Source organism: Phascolarctos cinereus, unplaced genomic scaffold (genome assembly GCF_003287225.1).
Source record: "Phascolarctos cinereus isolate Bilbo 61053 unplaced genomic scaffold, phaCin_HiC Scaffold_5;HRSCAF=322, whole genome shotgun sequence".
Taxonomy (NCBI): Eukaryota; Metazoa; Chordata; class Mammalia; order Diprotodontia; family Phascolarctidae; genus Phascolarctos; species Phascolarctos cinereus.
In genome coordinates, this window is record NW_027555958.1 from 290,372,377 (window position 1) to 290,400,049 (window position 27,673).

At 36.2% G+C, this 27,673-nt stretch overlaps 1 protein-coding gene across 6 annotated transcripts in view; it reads right to left on the reverse strand.

Annotated features, from left to right (window-relative positions):
• Nucleotides 1–27,673, reverse strand: part of TANC2 (tetratricopeptide repeat, ankyrin repeat and coiled-coil containing 2) — a 511,647-nt gene that overhangs the window by 235,353 nt on the left and 248,621 nt on the right. For 5 of the 6 annotated variants that reach the window (XM_020997389.2, XM_020997393.2, XM_020997392.2 and 2 more), the window contains one exon: nt 12,654–12,764. The exons of the other annotated variant lie outside the window; for it this stretch is intronic. In XM_020997389.2, the coding sequence (XP_020853048.1) occupies nt 12,654–12,764 (111 nt within the window). The remainder of the gene's footprint in view (nt 1–12,653; nt 12,765–27,673) is intronic. 6 annotated transcript variants of the gene reach the window in all.

Sequence of the window (27,673 nt, forward strand, 5' to 3'; positions counted from 1 at the left end):
CTTATATCAGCCTCACTTTTAAGAACACAATTGAGGGTAGTTAGGTGGTGCAGTGGATAGAGCATGGCCCTGGATTCAGGAAGACCTGAGTTCAAATCCAGCCTCAGACCCATAACACTTACTAGCTGTGTGACCGTGGGCAAGTCACTTAACCCCACTGCCTAGCCAAAAAAAAAAAAAGAATACAATTCAACTCAATTAATTACAACATAAAAGTGATAAACAGTCACAGGGATAAATGATTATTTGTGCAAAAAGTAGACTGTATGATTAAATGTAATAGCATGCGCCCCACTGAGATTTCAGCAAAGCTGAACGTTAGAAGACCTTCTAAAACAAAGACACTGAAATGTAAAAGGAAAACCTTTTCAGCTCTAAAGGAAGTATTAAGCAACCTAAAATGTGGAATAATTCAACTGCATATGAACTAGACAAGGAACTCCTCCCTTGGGCACAGGCCACCTCTATTCCTTTGTTTCCCCATTGACACCATCCACTTGTCTGCATAAGAACCTGCAGGAATTGGGAAGTGCAACTTGGGCAATCATAAGTAAAAGCGAGCCCTCACTTACTGAAGCCACCTCTGAAGCAAGCAGGATATTAAACAGGAGAGCATATCTCACCTCTTGCCTGGAGGTGACAAACATCAGAACCAAGGCTCTAAAAGAGTCCAAGATGACAGACTTCTGTTAATTCTGAGTTACAGGTTGCTGCCCAATTGGAAAAAAAGCACGGCAACACTCCAGCTAAGGAGTGCATCATCAGCTGACAGAGCCACAAGGGGAAGTGGAAAGAACAAAGCTGTCTATTAAGGATCAAACCCAGAGAGTCCAACACATTGGCTCAAATAGTAGAGAATCTATTCTATAAAAAGCCCAGCCTATTCCAACAGCAACAGCCCAGTGGCAAAGTGATTTATGTGGTACCAGTAGGCAAGAACTTCTCAGAGGTCAGGCAACCTGCTGGCCTAGCCCATCAGCAGCTATGTCCCACGGTCCAGCAACTCTTGACTCAGCCTAGTGGCAGACATGTGTTCATCTGGGACCTCATGCCTTGCAAGCAGAGAGCCCAGCGGGATAGTGGAGCACCCTGTCCATTACTAATCTCCTGCCCTGCAGTGAACTTTACGTGCGTACCTCCTCTTCCAGAGTTAGGAGTTGCCTTGGTCACATGTGTTCTCTACACCTGTGCCTCATTACCGCTGTACTCTGTGTGTATTTGTGGGAGAGTACCCCTCAGTTTTGTTGTTGCTTTTTTTTAGAGAAATGCTTTGCAATTACCGATCTTGCTATGCCATTTTGTTGTTGTTTAGTCACTTAATTGTGTCTGACTCTTTATCAGTCTATTTGGGGTTTTCTTAGCAAAAATGCTGGAATGGTTTGCCATTTACTTTCTTAGCTCACTGTACAGAAGAGGAAACTGGGGCAAACAAGGTTAAGTGACTTGCCTAGGGTCACAAAGCCAGTAAATGTCTGAGACCACATTTGAACTCAGGTCCTCCTGATTCCAGAGGCAACACGCTCTCTCCCTTGACCCACCTAGCTGCCCCATGCCACTTGAGTAAATGTTTTTTCTAAAATGCTGACTGAAGCTAACTGCTGACCGTTAAAAGGAAGACAGTACCCCACCGATAACTCCTAGAACCCTGAGAACAGGATTAGCCACCTCTCTTGGGGAACACAGTCTGATGATATCAGTGTGGGTTGGGGAAGTAAGCCCAGAGGGAGTAGGAGGATTACACAAAGATTAGTTTATAAAAAGATCCGAAATCACAGGAAAGAAAAATGGCCATCTTCTGTAGTCCAAAGCTCATAAAACAAAAATCATGGAGAGATTAATTTTACAAGGTATCAGAATAATCTTCTAGATCAAGAATGATGTGGTGGTTTTATGGAATTTAAAAAGCCAAATTTTTATTTTCAACTATGTTCCTGAAAATACTATAGCTGCTTTTGTGATTTATACTGTATAATTTATTTCTTTCATTGGAAGGAAGATGTAGTGCTTTTTTTTAAACAAAGAGAAACTATTATCACTCATATCTGTTAATAATATTTAGCATGTACCAGTTTATCTACCTTTGTGACCCCATTTGGAGTTTTCTTGGCAAAGATACTGGGGGTAGTTTATCATTTTCTTTTCCAGCTCATTTTACAGATAAGGAAACTGAGGTAAATAGGGCTAAGCAACTTGCCCAGGGTCACGGAGCTAGCAAATGTGAGGCCAGACTTTGAACTCAGAAAGATGAGTCTTCCTGACTGCAGGCCTGGAACTCTATCCACTGTACCACCCAGCTGCCCTAACACAGCATTTTACAATTGGTTAATCCAATCAATTAAATAATCAACAAGCATTTTTCAAGCATCTAATATATGCCAGGGGCTGTGCACTGGATATACAAATACAAAAAATAAAATAATTCCTATTCTCAAGGAAATTACATTCTAATGGGAGACTCAAGTACAAAAAATAAATACAAACAAAATAAATGCAAATAAATGTAAAGTACTTAAAATCGAGTTTTAGGGACGGAGGGCACTAAGAATTGGAGAAATAAGGGAAGTCATTTTATGGAGGCGGGATTTGAGCTGATATCAAAGAAGAAGCTTTCAAAGAGGCAGCAGTGAGGACAGAATACTTGAATACCCGGAGTGACCAGTACAAATGCATGGAGAAGGGAGACAGAAAAGGGAGATGGAGTGCTTTGGGCAAAGAAATGAGAAAAAAAGTCAATTCGTCCAGATCAGAATGCTCGGAAGGGGAGTAATGTATGGTGAATGAGGCTTGTAAGAGGCTGGAACTTGACTGTGAAATGTTTTAAAAAGCTAAATAGAAGAGTTTATGTTTTGTTCCAGAGGCAGTGAAATACTATTATTCTTGCCTTTCAGACAGGAGAAAAAAACAAGCCACAGACACTATGACTTAGTGACAACTTGTGCCTCCAAAGAAAGACAGTAATTAGAACTCACAAATACCATGTAGTACATTTCATTAGGGTGTGCATCCAGGGAATTTTATTTAATTTTTTGAAAAGTGAACATTTACTAATTATACAATCATAAAAAACATTATTTTATTCATCAAACAAACAAAACAAACCCAAACTCACCTAAACTTAATTTTTCAATGATCAATTATGCTTTAAGATACAATTTTTAAAATGAGATACAAAATACCTATTTTTATTTTGAGACATTACATTGTGCTTAGGCAGACCCAGTAAGCCCTATATGTACACACCAGTGTTAGAGTACTAGTTTATGATGCCTATCCTTTCAATCCCTATTTCCATGAACTCTTCGTTGCAGAAAGAGACATACTACCAAGAGAAAGAAAGGTCTGAGGCTAGTTGTTTTGAAAACTAAACTAAGACATAAATTACATAGGTATTATTTAATTCTTCTTACAAGCAATCTGATTAAGAGGAAAAAGAAAAGTTACCGGTAATAGCTTATCTTTTCTCATGATATCCTGGGTCATCAGGCACTGATATGAGCCAAAAGCCAGAAGGGCAAGTGGCTTCCAGTTAATGAAAAAGATCCATAGGGATATCTAATCAAATTACTGCTCTAAAAAGATGCCTTTCAGTACAAGGTGAATCAAGCGATATATTTTACATGTACTGCTTTAAGATTTGTGACACAACATCTGAAGAAGACTTAATGACACTAAAAGTAGATACTGTACCATACCTAATTTCTCAAACAATTAGCAAGCATTTATTAAGCACCTATTATGTATCAGGTACTTTGCTGAGAATACAAAGACAAAAAAAAATCCTTGTTCACAAGAATCTTGCATGAATTTGAGGGAGATAACATAGATACATTAAAAACAAAACACAGGGTGTCCCAGATACCTTCTATATACATAAAAACACAAAACAAAACAGGGAGACACTAGTAGCTGTGGGGAATCAAGAATTCATTCAACAAGGAAAGGGAACAAACATTTATTTCCACTTATTTATCTATAAATTTATTCTTTTAAAGCACCTACCATGTACCAGGCACTGTGCTAAGCACTTTACAAATATTATATCATTTAATCCTCAAATCAACCCTGGGAGGTAGGTGCTATTATTATCTTCATTCTACAGTTGAGGAATCTGAGCCAGGCAGAGGTTAAATGACTTGTCTAAGATGTCACAAATTAGTGTGTGTCTGAGGCTAGATTTGAACTCAGTTATTGCTGACTCCAGGCCTAGTGCTTTATTTGCTACCATACAACCCGACTGCCCAAGTATCACGCATTTATTAAACATTAACTCTATGCCAAGCATTGTACTAGGTACTAGAGATACAGAAACAAAAATGCAACTACTCTTGAGAAGCTAATATTCTATTGAAAGATACAGGTACATGTATGTTATATGTAAGAAACATAAGAAGCTGACACAAGGTTACCTTGAATGGGAAGCCATTAGAAGTTGAAGGACAACAGAAGGCTTCCTCCAGAAGATGCCACTAGAGTTATCCTTGAAAGAAAGCAGGGATTGCAAAAGGCAGAAACAAATAGGAAAAACATTCGGGAGATGGCACTTCATTTACAAGGAACAGCAAGTATGCCACTAAGAGTGAATGACGGGGGGGGAGGGGGAAAGGTGGGAGTAAAAAAAATAGGAAAGGTAGAAAGAAGTCACCTTGTGAAGAGCTTTAAATGCCAAACAGAACTGTTTATACTTGATCCTGGAGGAAAAACTTGAAAAAGAGGCTGACATAAGAAAATCACTGAGAGAAGAGTGGAAGATAGATTGGAATGGATAGACTGGACCTTGAGGCAGAAAGTCTAACCAGCAGGCTATTGCAATTATCTAGGCAAGAACTGAGGGCAGCTAGGTGGCACAGTGGATAGAGAGGTAGGCTTAACTTCCTAAATGTATGGTCTTCTCTCTGCCACTGGAGAAGGAAATGGCAAACCACTCCAGTATCTGCCAAGTAAACCCCACGGACATATATGTTCATGGGGTCATGAAAAGCTGGACATGATCAAACAACAAGAACAGCAGGCAAGATAACAATGAGGGCCTGAACTAGGGTGGTAACAGTATGAGTGGAGAGAAAGAGACAGATGTAAGACACATATGAAAACAACTAGATCTGGTAATTTATGGAAATGTGGGTTTAGAGAGTGTGAGGAGTCAGGACAATCCAAGACTGCAAACATGAGTGACTAGGAGGATGGTGGTGCATTCACACAGAGATTGGGAAGAGAGGAGGGTTTGGGAAGAATGACTTCTGTTTTGACCATGAGATCTCCGACAGTTAGAAGATCACTGAAAACTTTGCAGAGTTTCAGGTGATTGATGAGGTTATAAATCATCCTGCCGAAGGCTAAAAAGAGAGTGAAAGGAGAGGAAGTGCTGAGATTAAGCGAACGTGGTTTCTTCCAAAGAGTTTAGCTGAGAAAGGGAGGGGAGAATATGGCATGAAAACTAGCAAAGACAGTATTATCTAGTCAGATCTTTCAAAGGATGGGAGATACTTGGACATGTTTGTATCCTGCAAGGAAGGAACTAGAGAGACTAAAGATTAAAGAGAGAATAGATGATACTGGCAGCAATTTACTGAGGAAGACAGGAGAGAATGGAAAGGCCTAATGTTGAAAGTAGAGTTTACGCTGGGCTTTGAAAAAAAATCTAAGGATTTTAGAGATAGAGGTTAGGAGGGAGTATATTCCAAGCATGGAGGACAGCCTGCATAAAGACACAGATATAAATCAGGAAAATGAATAAAGAATGTTCAAATCAAAAGATCAATCTGTAAAAGCATCTGCCCACTCAAACCACCATCTGGGATATTTATTTTAAAAAGAACATCTGTAGCATACTTCCTGATATTTCAGTAAGCTTTTAAAGCATGGGGATTGACTGATTCTGTATAGTCAATTCTAATTGCTTTCAAATCTCTGTTTATTACTCCTTGTCTTGCAGTCTGTATTTTCTTCCTGATTTTCATATATTCATTCTGTCTTTCCTCTAGTCCACTTACTATCTACTTTGACCCTATTTTCATGAGTTCCATACATGTGTTTATAAACCTTTTGTTGCAATCGTTGTTCAGTTGTGTCCAACTCTTTGTGATCCCAACCTCTTTGTGAGCAGTTGTTCCATGTTCAGTTCTAACTATCGCTTCTTGGCCCACACACAGGCTTCTCAGGAGACAAGGAAAATGATCCAGGGACTCCCACCTCTTCTAAGGACTTGCCACAATCTTTTGTGATCCACACAGCCAAAGGCTTTTCTGTAGTCAATGAAGCAGAAGTAGATGTTCTTCTGGAACTCCCCCTGCTTTCTCCATAATCCACGGAATATTGGCAATTTGGTCTCTAGTTCTTCTGCCTCTTTGAAAACCAGCCTGCACTACTGGCAATTCTTGGTTCACATATGGCTGAAACCTAGCTTTCAGAATCTTCAGCATAACCTTGGTGATGTGTGAAATGAGCACAAATGTTTGGTAATTTGAGCATTCTTTGGCATTGCCCTTCTTTAGGACTGGGAGGTAAACTGATCTTTTATAATCCAGTAGCCACTGTTGGGTTTGCCAAATTTGCTGGAGCACTTTAACCCATTTTGTTTATTGTTTGCAATGCTTCCTAAAGCCCACTTGATTTCATTCTCCAGGATGTCTGGCTCTAGATCCACACCATTAGAACTACAATACTAGCCTCATATACACTTTACTTCTGCCTCTGTCTAATGTGTTTACAATACATACATGCAAAGAAAACTAAGGAAAGCAGTAGAAAACAAACAGGTCTTTAAAATTGTATTTAAAGATGTCAGACAACCTATGTAATACACTAATTAGAAGTGGAAAAGTTAATAGCAAGAGGAAAATTTGTATTCCTAAGCATTTTAGACATAAAGGTGGTTTTTGATAATTTTCTTGGCATAGAATGGACTGTGAAGTAAAATGATAGCAATGAAATGAGTTAAAAATATTTTAAAAGTTTAGGGGCAGCTAGGTGGCGTAATGCATAGAGCACCGGCCTTGGATGCAAGGAGGACCTGAGTTCAAATCCAGCCTCAGACACATAACACTTACTAGCTGTGTGACCCTGGGCAAATCACTTAACCCCATTGCCTAAAACATCAAAAACCAAAAAAAAAAATTTTTTTTAAAGTTTAACCTAGAGTAACTGCTAAATAGAAGAGTAAAAACATTAGGCACTCCTTTATTTGTTCTACTATGTACAATATTTTATTTGCTTTTACAAAAATGATTATGGGCACTTGTATCATACAGAAAATAAAACCTGGATACAATTGATGGAAACTGAACTTTTACCTGAAAAGGCATAGTGAGAAGAGGATGGGCTCCAGCAAACATTTTGCATAAAAAGATTAAATAATACCAAATAGTTATGAATGTGGCTAAATTATTTGCCTCTCAACTGCTTTCTATTCTTGACTTTAAAGTACATTTTAATTTTGTTGCTGTTACCTTAAAAAATATCCTAAGAATAACACTTTTTAAAAATGAGATTTAAATAGTCCATCATTAAAAAGAAGCACCTCAAAGTCTTCTAGAAATATTAGGGATGGGTCAAAATTTGTGTACTCTCAGAATATTGCTTTGGCAGTACTTCCTAGCCTAACATGACATGAAGAAGTGTCTCCTGGGCCTTTATATTGCAAGTCTAAAGGACTTACTTCTGGAACTAAACTTCTGGAATTAGAATCAAAGTTGAAAAGGACATTAGAGACCATCTAGCCAACCTTCCCCAAGAAAAACATGCTCTTGCAATAGTACTCAAGATATGACCTATGCCTGTACCACATATCAAACAAAGATTCACAGAAATTCAGGGCTGGGGAGAACCTTACAGATCATCTAGTTCTACCTCCAGGAAAATGAGGAATAATTAAGTAGATCAGAGACCACAGAGCATTATAATTACCAACATGGGCCCCAAAGAAGAGATGAGAAAATACAGCTCCCTCCCTTCTTTGCAGAGATATGGGGAGTGGGGCTGGGGGACAGGGGAGAAGGAATACTGCATCTACTGTCAGGCTTGGTTGATGTATTGGTTAATTTTCCTGAACTTTTTTGTCTCTCTTTTATATTTTTGGCTACAAGGGATGGCTCTCTAGGTTGTAGTAGGGGAGAGGAAGTATATATGGAGATCAGGGTGACATAAAAACAAAAGATATCATTAAAAATTTTAAAGTCACAATCCAGTTAGAATAATAATATAAAATATATTCAATACAAAATACACTAAGCATTTAAATATATTTCCATAATGATTCAAAAGACATTTCATAATCTTAAAGTACCTTAGGGTCATCATTGTGAACATCAATTATTGATAATTGTGCAATATTATAAATCTTAAAGGTATAAAAGCTTGGGCTAACTTTTATATTGACTCATGTATATCCTGATAACTGTTTTCTTGGAAAAAAATCCTAGAGATTTATTTAGTTTATTTATCCCTTTCTCATAAAAATAAATTATAGATTGTACCCCACATGGTACAAAAAATCTGGTTATTTGAAGTTCCTGGTTATCTGAAGTGAGAATAAACCATAACGATGCATGTTACTCAAGTCAACACCATTTACTACGCGCCTATTATAATCCAGGCATTATATTAAATGCTAGGGATTCAAAGAAAGGCAAAAAAAAAAAGTCCCTTTTCCTCTCATATTCAAACAACTATGTGAAAACAGATAAACAAATGATAAAGTAAAGATACTCCCAGTGGGAAGGCACTAGGATTAAGAAGAACTAGGAAAGACTTTTTACAGAAGGTAGGAGATAGTGATTATTGATGACAGAAGATTAAAAACCTTGGATGCACTTACAGATTCAGATCTGAATCTTGGCTATGAGCCAGCAGAGAATACCTAATTTCTCTAGACTTCATTTTTTTCCCCCCAAGATAAAAATCAAAAAAGTATACATAATCAACTGAATTCCTCTAGATCTGTTCCATGAAGTCTTCTTAGTTCAGATCTTGCCTCAGATCCTGGGCAAGTCAACTAGCCTCCCTCAGACTCAGCTTCCTCAATGTGTAAAATAGGGATAACAAAATCACCTACCTCACAGTGTTGTGAGGATCAAATGAGAGAGATGATGGTGTCAAACTCTTACAGAAACAGACGCCTGACTGACTTAAACCACAAATTAACATTACTTATGTTTTACTGTATTTTTATTTATTTTGTTAAATATTTCCCAATTACATTTTTATCTGGTTCAGGCCTAACTCTGGAATTTTGGGAGGCTGCTTATGGCCTGCAAGTCTGACACTTCTAATGTATTACACACATGCTACCTATTGTTATTATCTGTTCAGATGAACTAATTACTTTGTCTAGTTGTTTTCTTTGTCCTATTCACATTACTTGGAATTAAACTCATTCTGGAATATGTTGCATTTCTCCCTTTAGGCTTCAAGCTCCTGGAGAGCAGGGATAATTATTTCTTTATCTTTGTACACAAAGAAGGCACATAACAACTGTTGTCCTGTAGTTCACCTAATAATACTGTTGTTTGCTATGTAATTTTTAAGAACTCGAATCAATTCATCTTAAGTTTCTAGCAAAATAGTAGTTTGATGATCATCCAAACTGGAATTAGAAATTTTGAGTCCCAGCACTCTCAGTCTGCATTCAAAAATTATTTTGACTTACTGGTCATATTCCAGTCCTACTCAGCTTTAACTTACATTCATGATTTGCTCCGGTTCCACCCACAGCCTCATATAGATGAACACATAGGAATGAATGTAGACTTAAGTAGGCAAACCAGATAAACATTACATTTCCATCCTCTAAACCCAAAGACTTCCTTCCTTCAACTTAAACACAGGCAGGAAGGAGTTAGGTTTGGGTAATACAGATAAGAAAGTTATATCTACTCCACTCAGTTAATTGTGATAGGAGAAATTTCCTATAAAAAACATGTGGAATGTGGAAGCATTTCCAATGGGAAAACCTGAGAAAAACCTGGCAGCAACCCAGCAGCTTTCAGTGTAGGTCTGGCTCCATTTGTGGGACAGACTGCAGTTTTTTTTGCTCTTAAATTTGGAGCACACAAGCTAACAATACTGGCCATCAACCTTAATTTACCTCCTTTGTCAGTTCCATATAACTGCAAATAATGGTTATACAGTAAACTACGATCATTATATCTTTAAAAAAATACTGGTGTAATATGAAGGAAAAATTTCATCAAAAGTGAAGAAATTCTACTGTTGGCTTTGTTTTTAAAATTAAATAAAAAGAAAACAAGTATTTCATCTCTAAAGTCACCACTATAATGTTTTTCCAAAAAACAAAGTACCAAGCATTTTTTGAGCACTTATACTTGTTTCAAACAAGAGAAGTAGTAGGAAATAATACTTGGACTTATTTTGGTTCAATTCCAACAAAACAATAATAGCTGGTATTTATATGTAATTCTTTAAAGTTTGCAAAGCATTTCCCATCATTTTATGTGAAACTCACAAAAAGCTTGTGTGGGTAATACCTATAGGTATTGCTTAAATTTTACTAATGAGAAACCTAAGGTTTAGAGAGGTTAAGTCACAAGACTAATAAGTGTCAGATGAAAGATCTGAACCTAGGTATTCCTGCCTCCAAATCAGGTACTCCATTCAATATGCCATGAGGTAAAGAATTAATACTGATTGCAGATAAATATAAGTATGTGGACTAGATTTTAATATTAGATTTTCATAATAATTCAACATTGACATTGCCTAGTATATAATAAATTGTCTCTGTGCTCTTTAGATTCCATCTTGGAGTACCTTAAGTATATCAAAAGAACAATCAGATAGTGGAAGGTTTGGATTCCCTGATTGATATTTTGGCATGTAAATCAACATGTCTGAAATGGAACTTTTTATCCTCCTCTTCCTTAACTCCCTTATTGCTTTTGAGGATTCCACCATCCTCCCAGTCACCCAACCTCAAAAAACAGGTATTATCCTTCACTCTTACTGCCCTATCCAATCAGCTATCAAGTCTTGTCATTTACATCTTCCAAACATCTCTTGCATATGCCCCTTTCTCTGTGACACTGCCTTTCCTAGTCCTCCTTAAACTTATCTTAGTGCATTCCCTGAGACTACCCTCAATTTATCTTATGTATGTCTTACTTGTAGAGAACTGTCTACATGTTGTCTCTCCCACAGACTGTGAGCTCCCTAAGACCTGTTGTTGTTGCTGTTCTTTGTATCCCCAGAACTTAGCACAGTGCCTGACACATAGTAGGCGCTTAAAAAATGCTAAGTAATTATAATAGATTTTCTCTGTCTATACTCTCTAAATTCTAAGTTGATGCTTTTCCTGGCATTCAGAGGAGGCACACAGCAAGGCTATTATTAACGAACTGGTAGTGCTTACGAATTTTTACTATTTTCATCTTTGGTTCATTTTTAGCATCAACACACTTGAGAGGCTATGATACAGGAAAAGAGAAATTCTCTGTTGCCCAAATGGCATGAACACTGGGAAAATCTCAAAAGACAGAATATTTCACCCCTATTCCCACCCCTAATGCACCATAGAAACTTTTGTTCCCCTTTGGAAATAGAAAAGTCAATTCCTAAAATGTGGTGATTAATTTAAAAGGGAATGATTACCTTTAAGGATGGAAGCTTGAGGCACATGGGGTCTACCACAATAGATAAGAAAAACCAGGGATTGGTTTCTCAAACATAAAATCAAATTCTTCTCTTATGACAAACCCAGCCCCTTTTTTCCGCTAATTATTCTCTTCTGGCTCCATAGATGCATTATTTTGATAACCAAATGACCACTGAGATCTCACCATAGGTCACATACCTATGAGTTAAAAGGATCATTTTACTAAAATTGACTCTTTTGTAATTAAGAATGCAGCAGTCACACATAACTGTGGTTTATCAACAAACCTCCAAGACCAAAAGAAGAAACTTTCAAGGGAGAAACAAAATACCTAAAAGCAAGCTATATCCCTTCTGGACTGGAACATCCTTGACATAGCTCTGTAGACTGGCTGCATAGTATAAAAGTGGTTGCCAGGCAACTTATCCAAGTTCAGAAGAATCTAAGCATTGATAATGACTCTGAACCACAGTTTGGCTCCTGTATATGAAAGATTTCAGTCAACTCCCACATCTGTTCAGAGACAAAGTCAGAGACCAAACGGAATAAGACACCAATTCAAGGAGCTATAGTAATTTTGCTCTAATTGAATGTACTATTGGTAATATCTGTGAATTTCTCTATAACAGTACAGAAATCTAACAGGTTTCAAGTATGAAGGACCACACTTAAAATTTCTACGTCGAATACATGTGACTTTTTATCCATACTTTCAGTGCTTCTTTTTCTATAGAAGGTAATTCCCTTAAGTAACTCTTATCACCAAAACATCCCTGAAATGGTCTATGTATTAAAATTCACATGAATTCCCTTGAAAACAGCCTCAAGAAACTTTTTAGTACTTATTTTTGTGATTAAGAGGGGAGCAAAAACAACAACAACAACAACAAAGGAGAAAGATGTCTGCCATCTAGCAAGGAAAAAAATATATAATACATTGGGAGAAAGTTTAACAAGTTTTGTATATGTGGTATGAGTGTGAAATATTGCTCTGCTGAATTGGCCCGATCCAATCCTCCCAAAGAAGACACTTTGCATGCATGCTTACCAGGGCAGTATTCATCAACGTCCAGTTTCTGTGCTGAAGTGAGTGTTGGTGAGCCAAGATCAGATTCTGGGATTCGTGGGCTCTCAACAAACTTTGCCTTCCTCAGAGGGGCTAAGATGAAAAATAGAGAGAAAGAAAGAAAGAGGAAGAGGAAAAAGGAAAGGAAAATATAAAGAAAGAGAGAAACAGAAGAAAGAAGCACAGAGGGAAAGAGAAGGGGAGAAAGAGAGAGAAACATAGAGGGGTCATGAGTAAGGGGAACAGCAGGCAACAGATGGAAGCACTTAACTGAACGACACTGTCAGACTCAGATCAAGTTACCCTATTTTTTTTTGTGCCAGAAAAAAAAATTATCTGCATTCTTCACAGAGATGGGTCTTGTAAAAAAAAAAAGTCATTGAAAAATGGCAAACTTTCCTTCTAAGTGTTCAAAAAAGAACAAACAGAAGTGTTTTGATTGTCTACCTGTTACCTTAAGTAATTTTTTTTACCCTTTCTCAAGTAAAACGCAGTCTTATCTCACATTTCTTAGCCACTGAAAACAAGAAAATTGAGGAAAAGTACAGAACTGAGCTTTAAGATTTTCTTTATGGAAGCTAGGAAATCAAAAGGCTTTATTTGGACAGAAATAGACACTAAAATGTTATTAATTCATGCTAACATCAGCAGGATTTAATAATATAAACTGTCAAACTGAACTGACTTTGCTTATCAAGGAAATCAGTTCTCATGGATCAGTCCCATAAGCCTAGAGGACTCAACAAGTACAGTAAGAAACCAAAATTGTTTTTGGACTGATACCATATAAGCTAATACAGTCATGTTAATTTTACATAAGCTGCTACAGAAATGTGACTTAAGTTAAACATTTCAGCCACGAATAAATTGGATTTTGTGATACGCATTAGAGAGGTATGAAATGTACTACACTGCCCATAAATATGGCGCTTTTACAAAGGAAATCTCATCTAACTCCCCCTCCAAAAACAACAACGACGACAAAAAAAAACCACTCAATACTGTCACGAACAAATAGTTTGTCCAAATATTTAAGAAAATTGGTTTGTATTTCAGATTTTAGGCCATTCACTCTACATGCCCAGGAAATGTGATAGCTCCAATATTATACATGCAATCATTTTTATATTATCTTAGAATAATAGTGGCTTATATACATTTATATATCACTTTAAAGTTATATTCCTTGTTCATATTATTTATTTCATTTGATTCACAAAACAACATTGACAAGTTGATAGTAAAATGTTAAAACCCTGATTTTTACAGAAAAGGAAACTGGCTCAGAAGTTAAATGACTTGTCCAAGGTCATACAGAGAAGTGACAGGGCTGGAATTCAAACTCTGGTATTCCAACTATAAATCTAGTCCTTTTAATGATAGTATGCCTTTCTTCACTCATTCTTCATAATATATTTATTATTATTATTATTATTATTACTATTGTCATTATTATTATGCCTACTATGTACTAACAGCTGGGTAGATAATTGACAAGCGAGACAGTCCCTGTCCTTAAGGAATTTATGTTCTACTATAGGAATATACATACATACACATATACACACACACATTCACAGATAAATAAATATAAAATCTATAAAATAGAAATACAAAGTGACTGGGATGGGAGGTTTACCAACTAGTAAAAGCAAGAAAAGCCTCTAGAAACAGGTATCATTTGAGTCGAGCCTTAAGGTGAGTTCTAAAAGGCAGAAATGACAATGGAGAACATTCTATCAACCAGGGACAACCTGAGCAAACTCATGTATGGGACAGATGGAAATATCATGCAAATAGGGTAGTTTGACTGCAATGCAGAATGCAGAGTAAGTCAGGGAGTGAAGCCCAGAAAAGATAAGATGGAGCTAGACTGAGAGGGGCTTAAAATGGCAAACGGAGGTGTTTGTATTTTAAGCTAGATAAAACAGTGAGTCACTGAAGCTTCTTTAAAAACAAATACTTTTTCAATCAGCAAAAATCTACCTTCTATTCCTTCTTTCTCTCCCCCACTTTACCCTAAATAAGAATGAAAGAAAAATAAAACTGCTGGTGTAAGCAAAACAAATTTCTGCATTGGACATGTCTAAAAAATATCTATCTCATTATGCACTCTAAGTTCCTCACCTCTCTATCAGGAGGTGGGAAGCATGTTTATTAGTTTTCTGGAAACATGATGCGGGATTAACTGGTCAGAGTTCATAATTTTTTTTCAGAGTCATTAGTATTAATCATATTGTTGTCAATGGTTAAATTGTTGTCCTTGGTTTTATTCACTTTACCCTGCAGCAGTTCAAATAAGTCTTCTCAGTTGGATTTGAAGCCATCCCGTTCACCATTTTCTTACACACACCAGTATTTCACTGCATCTGTGTATCAAATTCCCATTCTTTGCAACCTCAAAGGGCTATAAATATGTTTGTGCACCCCTACAGTTGGTTTTACTTAAAACTAATTGCTCCCTTAATCCATTCTCCCTCTAATTCAGTGCTTAGCACAATGTCTGACACATAAAAGGTACTTGATAATTGTTTATTGACTGACTAATTCTCTCTTCTCTTTCTGTAGCTAAATATGAGGAAGACTCACAGATAATCCTCGGAGAGGTGAAGAAAGGCATTGTCAGAGCTGGTTTTGTAATATACCTAAAGACAAAACTAACATCATTTCATGGGATAATTTGCAGTACTGATGATATTTGCAAATAGACTGTCATGAAAATTATTGCAGTTTATGCAATAGTTTATCACTCACTGAGGATGAAGAGGTAGGGCAATTCTTCAAAGAATATAACAAAACTTTTCCAATTAAACCCACATATACTCTGATACTAGATTGCTTAACTACAAGATGGTAAGAAAAGATGAGGAAGGTGAAAAATATATGCAAAAGCATGGTTCAAAAAATGTAAAGAGATTTGTAGACTACATGGACATCTCATATAGTTATATTCTGAACACTCTGAAAAAAGACTTGGTAGGTACTGGAATGTCAAATACCATCATAAAGAAGAAAAGAGACTGTAGTAACCTGGAAAAGACAATCAGCTGTCTACATATAATGAAACTACAATTTGTCAGAGCAAAGAGACATTTAAAAATTCAAGACAAAAGCATAACAATGAGAAGACACAGAGTACAATTAAAACAACTCTCAACTATTTAAAGGAGTAACTGACAATGAAAAATGGATAATAGAAGTGACATCAACACAGACTGAAATTATTTTATACAGATTTTTAACTGATGGGATTCATTACTACAAGAAGGCCAAAAGATCCCCAAATACCCCTCAGCAAACATTTTACTTACTTGCCAAGCAGAGAAAGACAGCAGCCAAAAGCAACATTGATTCAGAACACAAATTTGTAAAATCTTATTAAGATGACATGAGTATAAGTATTGCTATCTCATAAAACAGAGTGAAGCAAGGGAGTTTGTAAAACTAGTTTAAAGAAAACTTGGAAAAAGATTTAATTATGCAAAATCAACCTCCCCAAATTGGGATAAGGATAACATATATAGTAAAAATATAAAACTCCTGTAATGATTACTATAATAAACTATTTCCACTGACAACAGAATCATCACACTTAGACCTTAACATCATAGTCTCACATGTAATCAGGTTAGATTTCTACTAGACAGGCATGATTGGTTAAGAAAAACAAAGAACATAACATACAATAGTAACAACAAGGACAACAAAAAAGCTAATTATAGTAATCAATGAAGAAAAGGCTTTTTAACAAAATATAACTTCCATTTCTGTTAAAAAAAACATGAAAAACATAAGAATAAGTAGAATTTTTCTTAACATAGTAAGTAGTATATACCTAAAACCAACAGCCAACAAGATCAGGGTAAACTAAGGATGTTCATTACCATCACTACATTTGTTGCTAGAAATCCTAACTACAGCAATAGGACAAGAAAAGGACATTTAGAAAATAAGCACAGGCAAGACGAAGCAAAGTTACTGCTTTTTGCAAATGATATGCTGATTTACTTAGAAAATCCTAGAATCAACCCCCAAAAAATCCTGAAACAATGATTTTAGCAAAATTGCAGGATATAAAATAAATCCACAAAAATCATAAGCATTTCCATTTGTTACCAACAACCTCCCACAGTAAGAAATAGATATAGAAATTCCATTTAAAATAACTACAGGAAGATGGTGAAGAGAAGACAGGAAGTTGGCTGAGCTCTCCTCAGTTTTTCTCAGAAACAACATTAAATCAAGCCTCTAAATGGATTCTGGAGTGACAAGAAGATGGAGTGAAACAATTTTCCAGCTTAAGATAACTTAGAAGGACTTCAGGAAAGGTCTGTTTCATTTAGGTAAAAGGGGAGCACAGCCCAGAACAAATACTGTCCAGGCCACGAGGAGGTTCTTGGCCATAGAAGATATCAGCAACCAAGGCCCCTTGGTCCTGGCTCATTAGGCCTGTGGCGTAGCAAGCCAGTGCAAAAGGCAAACTGCCAGCCCTGGAACCCCAGCACAACAGCTGTGACTAGGCTGGGCTACCCCTAAGGCCCCTGCACAGTAAACCAGTGACCAGGCTCCTGGCCTCCAGCACAAGAAGCTTGGGACAGTGACCCCTCTGCCCCAGGAGCAGAGCCCAACTTTAAAAGTTGGCTTAAATAGGCTTTAAAATGAGCAAAAAACAGAAAAGAGACCTGACCATAGAAAGCTACTATGGCGACAGGGAAGATCCAAACACAAACTCTGAAGAGGACAACAATGTCAAAATGCCTACATGTGAAGCCTCAAAGGGGAAGATGCATTAGTCTCAAGCCCAAAAAGCCTTCTTGGAAGAGCTCAAAAATGATGTTAAAAACCAAATAAGAGAAGTAAAAGAAAAACTGGAAAAAGAAATGAGAGTTATGCAAAAGAGTCAACAACTTAGAAAAGGAAGGACAAAAACTGACTGAAGAAAACAATTCCTAAAAAAAAAATACAGTTGGCCAAATGGGAAAAAAAGCCACTGAAGAAAGAAACTGCTTAAAAAGTAGAATTAAGACAAATGGGAAAACTGGTATAAAAGCTACAAGAAAATAATTTCTTAAAAATTAGAATTGGGCAAGTGGAAGCTAATGACCCTATGAGACATCTAGAATCAGTCAAATAAGAAAAAAAGAATGAAAAGGTAGAAGAAAACATAAAAAACAACTGCCCTAGAAAATAGATCCAGGAGAAACAATTTAAGAATTTTTGGATTACCTGAAAGCCATGATCAAAAAAAGAGCCTGGACAGCATCTTTCAAGAAGGCTGATAGAAGGGAGGGCAGAAGTAGGAGGGGAAAGGGGAAAGAAAAGAGAGGTGGGCTGATAGAAGGGAGGGCAGGTTGAGGAACGCAGTGGTCAGAAGCAGGACACTAGTGAGGAGGAACAGGGTGAAAAGAGAAAGAAAAATATAATAAGGGGGAAAATAGAATGGAGGGAAATACACAGTCAGTAATCATGAATGGGATGAACTCCCCCATAAAACTGAAGCAGAGGGGATCAAAAACCAGACTCCTACAACATGTTGTCTATAAGAAACCTATCTGAAGCAGAGAGATACACACAGAGTAAAAGTAAAAAGCTGGAGCAGAATATATTATGCTTCAGCTGAAGTAAAAAAAAAAAAGCAGGAGTAGCAATCCTGATCTCAGAGAAAACAAAAAAAGATCTAATTAAAAGAGATAAGGAAGGAAACTACATCTTGCTAAAAGGTACCATAGACAATTAAGTAAAATCAATACTAAACATAAATGCACTAAGTGTTATAGCATCCAAATTCTTAGAGAAGTTAAGTGAGTTACAGAGAGAAATAGAAAGCAATACTATACTAGTGGGGTACCTCAACCCTACCCTCTCAAAACTAGATAAATCTAACCACAGAGTAAACAAGAAAGAAGTTAAGGAGGTGAATAGAATTTTTAGAAAAGTTAGATATGATAGACCTCTGGAGAAAAATGAATGGGATAGGAAAGAATATACCTTTTTCTCAGTGGTATATGGCACCTGCACAAAAATTGAGCATGTCTTAGGGCATAAAAACCTCACAATCAAATTCAGAAAGGTAGAAATATTAAATGTATCCTTTTCAGATCATAATAAAATAAAAATTACATGTCATAAAAGGCCATGGAAAGATAGAGTAAAAATTAACTGGAAACTAAATAATCTCTAATCCTACGGAATGAGTAAGTAGGTCAAACAACAAACCACAGAAACAATAATTTCATCAAAGAGAATGCCAATAATGAGACAACATACCAAAGTTTATGATATACAGCCAAAGCAGTTCTTAGGTGAAATTTTATATCTGTAAATGCTTACATGAATAAAACAGAGAAAGAGAAGATCAATGAATTGGGTATTCAACTTAAAAAAGCTAGAAAAAACAAATTAAAAATTTCCAATTAAATACCAAATTAGAAATTCTGAAAATCAAGAGTTTAATAAAACTGAAAGAAAACTATTGAAATAATAAATAAAACTAAGAGATGGTTTTATTAAAAAAATAAAATAGATAAAATCTTTGGTTAATTTGACTAAAAAAAGAAGAAAACCAAATTCCCAGTATCAAAAGGGTGAATGAAAAGGGTGAAGTCACCATCAATGAAGAGGAATTAAAACAATAATTAGGAGCTATTTTGCCCAAGTGTATGCCAATAAATCTGAAAAAATAAGTGAAATGGATGAATATTTACAAAAATATAAATTGCCCAGATTAACAGAAGATTAACCCCATTTCAGAAAAAGAAATTGAACAAGCCATCAGTGAACTCCCTAAGAAAAAATCTCTAGAGCCAGATAGATTTACAAGTGAATTCTACCAAACATTTGAAGAATGATCAGTTCCAATATTATATAAACTATTTGGAAAAATAAGCAAAGAAGGAGTCCTACCAAATTCCTTTTATGACACAAATACGGTGCTGATACCTAAACCAGGAAAAGCCAAAACAAGGAAAATTATAGACCAATTCCCCTAATGAATATAAATGTAAAAAATTTAAATAAAATATTAGCAAAGAGATTACAGCAATTTATCACAAGGACCATATACCAGGTGTGATTTAAACCAGGAATGCAGAGGGGGTTCAATATTAGGAAAACTATTGGCATAACCGGCCATATCAATAACAAAACTAACAGAAATCATATGATTATCTCAATAGATGCAGAAAAGGCTTTTGACAAAATACAGCACCCATTCCTGTTAAAAACAAAACAAAACAAAACACTAGAGAGCACAGGAATAAATGGAGTTTTCCTTAAAATGGTAAGTAGTATCTATCCAAAACCATCAGCAAGCATTGTACATAATGGGAATAACGTAGACATTTCATAAATATTTGTTGAATTGAACTGACTTGAATGAGAGTAACGACAGGATCATATATTTATTGGCATCATGGAACACTGTGTTTTGCTTAGTACACAAGAGGAACTTCAACATTTGCAGAATTGAACTGATCTGGATAAGCATAATGACTATATAACACTTTTTTACATCTTCCACACTGAGTGCCTTTAATATAGCATGAACTCAATAACAGTGAATTGAAAATCTGTAACTAGAACAAGAATCCTACAATAGTAACATCTTCCATTTTATGCACCTTAGAGTGTTTTACTTCAGGATCATCAAAAATTTCCATCTACATATGTATGAATGTAACATCTATGAAGTTACAAAAAAAGTTTTAACAAATAACACTAAATCAGTTTGATGCATTTCAATTCAACAAACATTTATCAAATATTTACCTGCTGAATTCACTATGACATGGGCTCTGAAGTGGAAAACACAAGGGAGCAGAATCCCAAGAATATGGGATTCTACCCTTAACTTTTTTTTTTTTCCAGTGAGGCAACTGAGGTTAAGTGATGTGCCCGGAGTCACACAACTGTTACGTGTCTGAGGCTGGATTTGAATTCAAGTACTACTGACTCCAGGGCTGGTGCTCTATGCACAGTGCCACGTAGCTGCCCCAATCCTTAACTCTTCCATTAACTGTTGTGTGTCTTAGCACTAGCTAGACTCACATCTCCAGTTGTCTTTCAGACATCTAACTGGATGTCAAATAGACAACTTGAACTCAACATGTCTAAAATGGAGCTTATTTTTCCCCAAAACCCTCCCTACCTTCTATCTTCCTTATTACTGTAGAGGGCAATGTCATCCTTCCAGTCCCTCAGGTTTGCCAACTAGATGTCATCCTGAACTCATCACTCAAATAACCACCCCCATTTCCCTTACCCCCACCCCATATCCAAGCTGTTGCCAAAGCCTGTCAATTTCACCTTTACAACATCTCCCAAATATGCCCCCTCCTCTCCTCTGCTACTGCCACAACTTGGTACAGGCACTCATTACCTCATGCCTGTACTACTGAGAAAGGCTGTTGGTGGGTCTGCCTGCCTCAAATTTCTCCTTATCCCAGTTCATCCTCCATTTAACCACCAAAGTGATTTTCCTAAAACACCTGTCCAACCGTATCACTCTCCTACTCAATAAACTCCAGTGGCTCTCTATCACCTGTATGATCAAATACAAAATCTTCTGGCATTCAAAACTTTGTTTAATCTATCTCCCTTCCTCACTTTCCCAATCTTCTTACGCCCTATTCCTCTTACCTAACAACACACACATACAGAACTGAGTCTTTGATCCAGTGGCATTGACCTCCTTGCAGTTTTCAGGAACAAGACACGCTAATTTTGGCCCCTGGAATTTTCTCCAGCTGTCCCCCATTCAGCTCTGTCTCCTGGCTTCCTTCAAGTCCCAGTTAAAATTCCACCTTCTACAGGAAGCCTTTCCCTATCTACTTAAATTCTTATGCCTTCTCTCTTATCCTGTACATGGCTTGTTTGTACATAAGTGGTTTGTTGTTGTTTTTTTAATGTTGTCTTCCCAGTTAGAGTATGAGGTCCTTGATTGTAGGGATTATCTTTTGCCTTTCTTTGTTTCCCCATGCTTGGCATAGTACCTGGCACATAGCAGACACATAATAAATGTTTGACAGACTTACTGGATAATGACTTCTCTCAGATAGAGTTAGAGGGTTGGGCTAAACAGTCTCTAATGCCCTTACATACAGAAGACAGTTCTTAGGACTTTTTCTTAACCAAAAGTGTTTGTGTTGCTATAAAATGCCAAATTATCTGCTTGACCTACCCAATAACCTTATTATTCTGGGTTAATTGCTCCTTTTTAAGGATTGCTTTAATTGCTTTGAGATTTCATGGGTCCAAGAGAGTAAATCCATAATTCTATATATTTTGCCAAGAAGAGGCAAAATTTATACTGAACATTAGCCTAAAATACTATTTTCATACATTTGCTAATACTATTCCTAATCAAAGTTTTCTACCGACAAAATAGAACTTTGTCTTATAATTCTGTGTTTACTCTTGTGGTCAATTCTTTACTAACTCATTCACTTATTAAATGTCTACAGTGTGCCAGGCACTGTGCTAGGCCCTTGGAATACAAAGACAAAAATGAAAACATTCCTACGTTTATTCTATGGGGAAGCAACAACATGAACACAAATAAGTAAATAAGGAACTTTGGGGAGGGTCTGAAACTGTGGTTTTATTGATATAAGAAGTTTCTTGGTATGAAACTTCATTCAATCAATACAGATTGGAAATTGTTCTTTTATTTATAGTGTATGCCACTCTCTGAAAACAATTTAGAATTGCTTGGAGCAATGAGAGGTTAACTGAAATGCCCTAGGTATCAAAGCCATATAGGTATCAAAGATCTAACCTTACCCATTTCTTCCTGACTCCAAGGCTGGCTTCTATCCACTATGTTATGCAGTCTATACAAAGTAGATAAGAAATTACACTCAACAAGGATGGGCCTGACAGAGGAAAGTACTATACCTAGAGGGATCCAGACAGCCCTTGTGTAGGAGCTGGTACTTGTAATAAACTCTGAAGGAGCCAGGGATCCCACAAGACAGAAATAAGGAGTGTATTCCAGGCATCTGGGACTCTTTTGTGTTAAATGCCACCAGAGATAAGTGTTCTCTGTTCTAGAAGTTCACAATCAAGTTTGGGAGACAAGACATATACACATAAAGAAATAACTGGTGTTTTGTTCCAAGTTTTTATGAGGGCACAGTCCATAATCTTGGGAATACCATCAATTTCTCATTGTGATGTGGCCAATACTACAACAATTAGTTGAAAAATTCTAAATGACCAGTTTCACCGATTTCCTCCCAAACACAACAGTCCACACTAATAATAGCATAATTCCTTTAATCAATCTCGTTGCTCTATTCTTCATCCAATTCTAATCTGTCTTCCTACTACATAAACCTTCCCAAAACACCATTTTCATTGTCACTCCCACTCTCTCACAAAAAAAAATGATTATGCTATTTAAATCTTCAATAATATCCATTCAGTAGAATCTTATATAAGTTAATTTTGTAAAATGTAAGCTACTTGAGGCATGGACCACTTTTCCTTTTATCTTTACACCTCCATCACTTATCATAGTGCCTTGTACTCAGCAGGTGCATAATAAATGTTTTTTGCATTCGACTGATTTGTCTGTTTTTGTAAAGTCAAATGTTGTTATAAAGCAATTTAATCTCTTTGAATAAACAATAGAGTGTTCTGGACTTTGGCATAGGTGCATCCAAACAATATGGTGGGGCTCACAATGTACTCTCAAGGATGCAGCTGTCACAGACCTTATCCAGTCCTCTGGTAAGCTCTCAGACTAAAACTTCAGGAAGCTTGAAGCATGAATGAAAACCCAACACAAAAGTGTTCATAACAGGTATAAAAAGGATCACAAAGGCGCATGCACAGACACATATACAAACACACACACACACACACACACACACACACACACACACACACACACGACCAGTCTCCTGTAGCTGCACTTTTTAGCCTGTAAAGAAAGCTAGTACACTAAATATAAAAAATTAGTAAACCCAGTATAAAGGCTACATTAATAATATCAACCCAGAGGTCCAGGATCTCCCTGCAGGCCATAGGAAGAAAAGCTGATTTGTGACAACAGCTGCTGCCTTCCTGCTCCCATAGCTCAGCTCAACTGCCAGGCCTACTTCCTTCTGGTTAACAATAATTTGTAGAAAAACAGATATGTACTAAAGCTTTATTCAGATGCATCATCTTAGTGTGGAGGTGACTTAGATTTTCAAAGCCAAGCATAGCAAAAGCACTAGAGGGCCTATAATAAGGTAGAAAGACTTCAAGTATGGGACTGGTGACAAAATTTATATTCATATTCTGAGATGATTTTTTTTTTGCTCATGTAAATTTATAAACACTATTAATGTGGAGAGTGGATGCTAACCGCATCAGTGAAGGGTGTATCACATCAATAAAATATGTGCTAAAGTATAAAAAGTTAGAAAAATAGGGCAAAATTTGCTAATTCACATTATATATTATGTCTAGACAAAACGATTCCTTCATATATTCAATATTACATAAATACTGCAATATAGCATTACATGTTACAACTACTAAAAATGTCTAGATTTTCTTTAAAAATTAACTTTAAAAATGCAATACTTTTTTCTTGAATTCTGTACAATTTTCTCATATTATTTCCTGTAATATGATATTCATATTTTTAAATTTAAGTTCTTCTGGGAAACTTAATGATCCTTAAGATATCTGTGTATTTGACATATGTAGAATTCATGTGTTCTTTTAAGACCATTGTCTTTGTTTTCTCTTCTGCCAAATTTTCTTTCACTTCAGCATTTGTTTCGAGTGTGCTTTTTTTAAAAAAAAAAGATTCTTCATCATGGATTTAATTTTTCCTAATCTGCTAATTATGTTGATAAATTCTGTTTTGAGTGCTAATTTTCTGCATTGAGACCTCTAATTTCTGATAGATGCTTGTTACTAATTTCTTCATTTAATAAATTTATTAACAACAATAGTCTTTAATCCACTGACATTGGCCTCTTTTCTACTCTCAAACAAGACACTCCATTTACCAACTCTGCGCCTTTTCACTGGCTGTCCTCCATACTAGGAAAGCTCTACCTCCTCATCTGTCTTTGGTTTCCCTGGGTTCCTTCAAATCCCAGCTAAAACCCCTCTTCCCATAAGAAGCCTTTTCTGATCTACCTTAAATCTACTGTCTCCCTTCTGTTGATTATTTCCAACTTTCCTCTGTACGTAGTCATTTGCATGTCAGCTCCTCTTGAGTACCTTGAGAGCAGGGATTGCTACTTATCTTTCTTTGTTAGCAACAGTGCCTGGCACATGTTGCTGCTGTTCAGTTGTTTTAAGCTGTGTTCAACTCTTTGTTTCCCTTTTAGGGGTTATCTTGGTAAAGATACTGGAATGCTTTGCCATTTCCTTCTCCAGATAATTTTACAGATGAGGAAACTGAGGCAAACAAGATTAAGTGACTTGCCCAGGGTCACAAAGTTAGTAAGTGTCTGAGGCCACATTTGAACTCAGAAGATAAGTCCTCCTGACTCCAGGCCTGGCACTCTATCCACTGCACCACCTAACTGCCCAAATCAAAACTTTGTCATAAAGGAAATAAAGAAGACACCTCCCTCAGTTCTTTAAGTAGTAGGGGATTATGAGTGAAAAATAATGCATACGACATCAGGCTTAGGATCATCAACTTACTTAGAAGATAGTTCCACAGCCATTTAATCCTATTCCTTAATTTTAATGATAAGAAACCTGAGACTCAGAGAGGTTGTATGACTTTCATACAGCCACACAGCTAGCAAGCATCAGAGATGGGATTTGAACCAGTTTTATCTGTTCCAAGTCTAGTACTCTATCTGCTATGCCACTAGTCTGATGTGTTGATTTAATTTTAGTGCACCGATTTTTTTTTATATTCTTTGTTGTAAAGAATCACTCTAGAGTTGGGAGATGGGAGAAGAGTATAGTATGAAATGATGATAAAAAAAGAAGACGAATAAAATTTTAAAAGAATACTACATAATATATTTGTAGAAGCAGCTAGGTGGCACAGTGGAGAGAGCACTGGGCCTGGAGTCAGGAGGACCTGAGTTCAAATGTGGCCTCAGACACTTATTAGCTATGTGACCCTGGGTAAATCACTTAACCCCAACTGCCTTCAAAAAATAAAATAAAATAAATTTGTAAAATCATCAAAGAAAAAGAACGCTAACAGTCTAGTGACTCTTTTAAAAATCCAGAATATGAATGTTTGTTCTCAAAATATTGCAAACAACTTAATAAAAAAGTGGTATTTGAAGTAAGTCTGAAATGATGGTTAGGAGTTCAATAGACAAAAAGGAAGAAAGAAGACATTCCAGGCATAGAGAATAGAATGGGCAAAGATACAAAGGTGAGAGAGTACAGGCAACATTCAGGGGACACAGAATTTGGTTAGAGCTTAGAATGCAAAGAAAGTAGTGAAACACCATGGTAGGGTAGTTTCAAAGTATGGAGCACCTGGAACAGAGTCAAGGAATTTGAAATTTAATCAACTGGGATTTGGGAGCCACTAAAGACTTCTGAACGCAAGAGTGATATTATAGGGCAGCTAAGTGGCGCAGTGGATAGAGCTCCGGCCTTGGAGTCAGAAGGACCTGAGTTCAAATCTGACCTCAGACACTTGACACTTACTAGCTGTGTGACTCTGGGCAAGTCAGTTAACCCCAATTGCCTCACCAAAAAAAAAAAAAGTGATATTATAAAATCTATACATAAAATGATCACATCACTCAAGGTTCATAGATGTTAACGTATTCAGATATTGTGTAGAAGAAACGTATCTTCTGGGAAGTGAACATAGGTGTATAAGAAGAAATGAAGGACAAAAAATATTATAGATGATGGAAAAGAGAAACAGTTGTGTTGTTTTTTTTTAAACTCGATTTTTAAAAAATACACTTGCAGTTCTTGGACAACTGGGGCAGGTGGAAAGCTTTACTGAATTATTTATTACCAATAAGTACAGAACCTTAATTAAAAACAGAAATGGAAGGGTTGTGTATAGAGAGACAAAACAAACTTCATCAAATTATATTAAGGTAGAATGTGTTTATATCAAATCAAGCCAAATATTATTTTCTTCTTTTATTCTAGAAAAGAAAATGGAAAAAAAACATATTTTAAAGCATTGTATTGTACTACAAATCAAGTTTTCTTGCCTTTAAGCTAAAATATTTTTATATTTATGGAGACAAATAGATCACAGAATATATTTTAAAGGTAAATCACTAAAAATTCTGCTTTACAAGATCTATACTTATCAAAACCCTGTGAAACTTCATCATTGTTATATTACATTTTAATAGGCATGCCACTTTCTCACTCTAACCTTTCTACTCATTGCCTAAATTAAGCCATATGATGAATGCATAATTAACAAATTTAAGATAGATAGTACAAGTAAAAAGAGCTTGTTTCTGGTTTTCATTTGATTTTTCTGCCACATTTATTCAGCATTTTTTATCTATTACATTTATCTGGCTAGCAAGATGAACCCACAGGGTATGAAATCTAGCCAACTATGATAAACATGATAGGAAAGACAGACATCACATCAACTACAGAAATAACTGAAGAAACTTAATTTCTCTTGACCTTTAAAATTTATAAGAAACTTATACAATAGCAACTGGCTTTTCTGGAACCTAAACTGAAGTTATACAAACACACACACACTCACAGAGCATAAAGGTCTAGAGATTTTTCTCCTAAAATTAAATTGAAAGTAATTAAATAGTGCAGGGAATGGACTTCATAGTGGTCTAGAGATTTTTCTCTTAAAATTAAATTGAAAGTAATTAAATAGTGCAGGGAATGCACTTCATTGTATATCAAGGGCAAGATTAAGTGCACAATTATATTAAATTGGCCCATCCAAATCATATACTTTTCTTTTTCTAACATAGTACCTGACACAGAGCCTTGAACATAAAGGTACTTCATAATTAAGTTGTTGTTGTTTTAAAGACACAAATGTAAAAAAAATACAATTTGTTCTA